This window comes from Carassius auratus, chromosome 19 (genome assembly GCF_003368295.1).
Source record: "Carassius auratus strain Wakin chromosome 19, ASM336829v1, whole genome shotgun sequence".
Classification (NCBI taxonomy): domain Eukaryota; kingdom Metazoa; phylum Chordata; class Actinopteri; order Cypriniformes; family Cyprinidae; genus Carassius; species Carassius auratus.
This window is the reverse complement of record NC_039261.1, coordinates 14953767-14957604: the sequence shown is the minus strand read 5'-3', so window position 1 is coordinate 14957604 and position 3838 is coordinate 14953767. Positions and strand designations below refer to the sequence as shown.

The window sequence follows — 3838 nt, the reverse complement described above, 5'->3', positions numbered from 1 at the left end:
TACTAAATTGTATAAGATATTGAACTATGTTTGTCATCGTCAAAAGATGCAATCAAAGGCTTAATTTATGAGTTTTTTAATTGGTCTCTATTTAACTGTACATGTAGGAATGTCTTTTATGAGACTTAGCCTATAGGCTACTGTTAACAAACATAACTTTTAATAAAAACAATGTCGACAATATTTTACTGTACACAACACAAGTATTCATTATACTGCTAAGATTCCTTGGTTGACAAATAAACTGTTTTATATTTAAATGTAACACTTCTGTTTTATATTTCAGAACTTTAAACTAAGAGTTTTACAGTAGCCTATCGTTTTAAACTTTTTCAAAGTTAATTAGTTCAGAATTAAAAAATGTCGATGTGTTAAGCAACATATAATTTAATGTTGTTTCAATGACTGTTTACCTTGTTTCTGTTTAAATATTTCGATATTTGTTGTCATATTCAACACTTTCACCCGAACAAGACTGAAGGAGGATACTTTAACACTGCCACACAAACACTCAGTAATACACAGCAGTCTACTTATCGCGTGGCCTCGGATAGGAGGGGCCTCGCGCTTAAGTAACATGCCAATCAAGCCGTCAACTTCAAATTGTGAGAGGTCCAGAGGGTCGACGCATCACTAGTCGTTCCTCCTGACGAGACCGCGCTTCTGCACCTAGCGAGAGTTATCGCTGTGATTGAAAGTGGATTGCCCTTCTCTCTTGTAAATCTCCATCAGAGATCATCGGGAGTTGGACATGTCGTTCCCCCAGTTGGGTTACCCACAGTTTCTAAACGCCTCCCAAGAGATGTACGGAGCAGAGCGCACGGCGGTCATGCCGTGCTCTCCACGCGAGGGAAGCTCGGAGAACAGCGCAAATCCTGCGACTGCAGCGGCGGCGATCACTCCGATGCTCGGCATGTACGCGAATCCGTGGACCGTGCAAAACTACAGCGCCTTCTTACCTTACAACAGCGCCGAGCTGGCCCTGCTCTCTCAGATGGTAAGACACTTTTCATACTTTATATTCTTTTTCTACAGTTCTTTCTCGCGACTAAATATTTGTACAACGTTTTGAAGTGATGAATAAATGATTGAACACGACTCTGTCACGGTTAAATCACAATGTGTGTTAACTGGCAATGGTTTGAAACGATAAAACGGACATAACTAATATCTATCAAATGCATGAAATAATAGAAATCATAGAATTTATTCATGGGAATTATTTTTAAAAATATATCCATAATTGTTTAATTAGAAATAAGAAATTACAATCGGTCCATTTTCACTCATATACAAAACGTTAAAAATAAATTAATAAACCACGAGTCAAGTTATCTGCTTTTCTTTTTAATAGGCTAGCTATTGATTTTTCTTTTAATTGTAACTAATTTATTAACTTCTTGCCAATATGTATATTTTGACACTCAAGTAAGAATCGTTAAATACTTAGGCTACATGTCATATTTTAATTGTAGTTCTTAATCATTTACATTAAGGTTTTATTTTATTTTTTAATTAACCGCGGCCAAAAAAAAAAAAAAAAAATGTTTCAGTAGAGCCCCCCCCCCCCCACCCCCCAATATAAAAAAGACACTTTATAATTTATTTATTTATTATCTTTTTTTTTTTTTCAAAAGAAAAAATAAATAAATACATAGCCTACATACAGATAGATACATTCTACACTTTACTAATATTTCTAGCTTATTTCTGAGGGTTTCAACACTTTAACGGATAATTAATTTCCCACTCCCCAGGGGTCGCAGTATGAGCTGAAGGATAACCCCGGGGCACATCCACCAGGATTTGCAGTACACGCTGCGCCCGGTTTCTACCCATATGGCCAGTACCAGTACGGTGACCCGTCCCGGGCCAAGAGCGCTACCAGAGAGACCACCAGCACACTGAAAGCGTGGCTGCAGGAGCATAAAAAGAACCCGTATCCCACCAAGGGGGAGAAGATCATGCTGGCCATCATCACAAAGATGACCCTCACGCAGGTGTCCACCTGGTTCGCCAACGCGCGCCGGAGACTCAAGAAGGAGAATAAAGTGACCTGGGGTCGCAGCGCGGAGGACAGAGACGGGAGATTTTTTGACAGTGACAATGACGACGACGCGGAAAAAAACGACGACGAGGAAGAAATTGATCTAGAGACCATCGATATTGACAAGCCTGAGGAGCCTAGAGGAGACCAGAACAAGGAAAGCTCGGATAATCAGAGCGAGAGAGAACATGTAGAAACACCGCGGATATTATCTTCACCATCAGCACTTAAAAACACGGACAGCCCTACGTCGAGTAGTAATAAAGAGCAGAGTGTTGTCAAAAGCGTTGGTGAGGTGTCTCCTGGTGCGCCGGTGTGTCAGAGGCCTGGGAACAGCAAACCCAAAATCTGGTCCTTGGCGGAGACGGCGACAAGTCCGGATAACACACAGAAGCTTGGTGTGTCCTCGACGCCCGCGGGCCTCAGGGCCTCACCCTCGAGCCATCCCGCGTTCCTCTCCACTAACGGGATTTATACCTGCCAGATTGGGAAACTACACAACTGGGCGAGCGCCGCTTTCCTCAGTGCAAATTCTTTGATGGGTGTACGTTCACTTTTGAGTCAAAACAATAACTTCCCAAACCACAGCCCTGTTACGAACCCTGGAAAGAAACCGTCGTTTGCCTCTGGGTCTCCTTGTCTAGACAGCGACAACTCATCCGACAGTTTCAGTCCCAAACATAATGGTTAGTATTCAATATGCAAAGCACTTATCTTTTTTTTTTTTTTTTTTTTTTTTGTCACATCTAACATCAACAACATTTTAGTCTCTGCTGTTTGGTAAAAAGTTTGTTTTGAAAGAACACGTGATTTATTTGTTTATTTACCCTTTTAATTTTATTAGATCAAGAGAACGTTCAGAGAATTGAATCTCCAACACTTGCGTCCAGACCACCGTTTCCGGTCATCCATGACAGGTAACTTATACACTTTTCCAAGCAGTTTTAATGGCATCAAACTTGTGTTAGCTTTAATAATTACAAAAACACAGTTTCACTTCACACACATGTCAAAATAACAATCGGAGTCATTTTATATCAATTAACGCTCCTTAATATTTTGTAATAGCTAATGAGCACCGTCAGCTATCATTGGTTCATTTAACGCATTCAAATGGATAGAAACCCTTTCATATACTACATTTAAATAGCAATGAAACACATTTTCGTTAATAACCTAATCCTAAATGCTGGTGTGTGGCTTGTTAATGGCTTAATTAAAGTTATTTAAATACCAACCGGAGAAAATAAACCTCGAGATCACTGTTGACTTTGTGCGTTATTTGTTGAAATCCATTTTAACTCATGTTTTCCCATTTCTCTACACAGGTCTCATCATGAAACATCACAACGCGCTCTGAAGACTATTTCATGAACACAGAACTTATCAGAAAACTCTAAATTATTTAACGAAACTAAAATGTGACAATACAATAACAGCATATACGTCATCGGATAGACCAAAATAATTGTTGAATTTCTTAACACGCTCCCATCCTGCAATATATATATATATATATATATATATATATATATATATATATATATATATATATATATATACAGTATTTTGATTTTAATTTCAACATGTTTGAGTTTTTCGTGTAGTTCGCCTCCATTTCTTTTACAGAGTTAAAAAAGTTATTTGTCAGAAATTGTGAAAATGATATATTTTTGTGTAATAAAGAAAATGAGATGAATTGTGTTATTGAAATCTATCATCTTAAGTTGAATGAATTTTATTCAAAAGCCATGTCTGAATGAAGACAATGACTAGTTCGTCTTTAATTGT

At 38.3% G+C, this 3838-nt stretch overlaps 1 protein-coding gene across 1 annotated transcript; it reads left to right on the top strand.

The window, feature by feature from the left end:
* Positions 1-580: 580 nt before the first annotated feature.
* Positions 581-3560, top strand: LOC113119543 (iroquois-class homeodomain protein irx-1-A-like). The gene is made up of 4 exons (XM_026289103.1): positions 581-997; positions 1758-2733; positions 2892-2964; positions 3376-3560. The coding sequence occupies exons 1-4, from the start codon at positions 752-754 to the stop codon at positions 3419-3421; spliced, it is 1341 nt and encodes a 446-aa protein (XP_026144888.1). The 5' UTR covers positions 581-751; the 3' UTR covers positions 3422-3560.
* Positions 3561-3838: the final 278 nt, after the last annotated feature.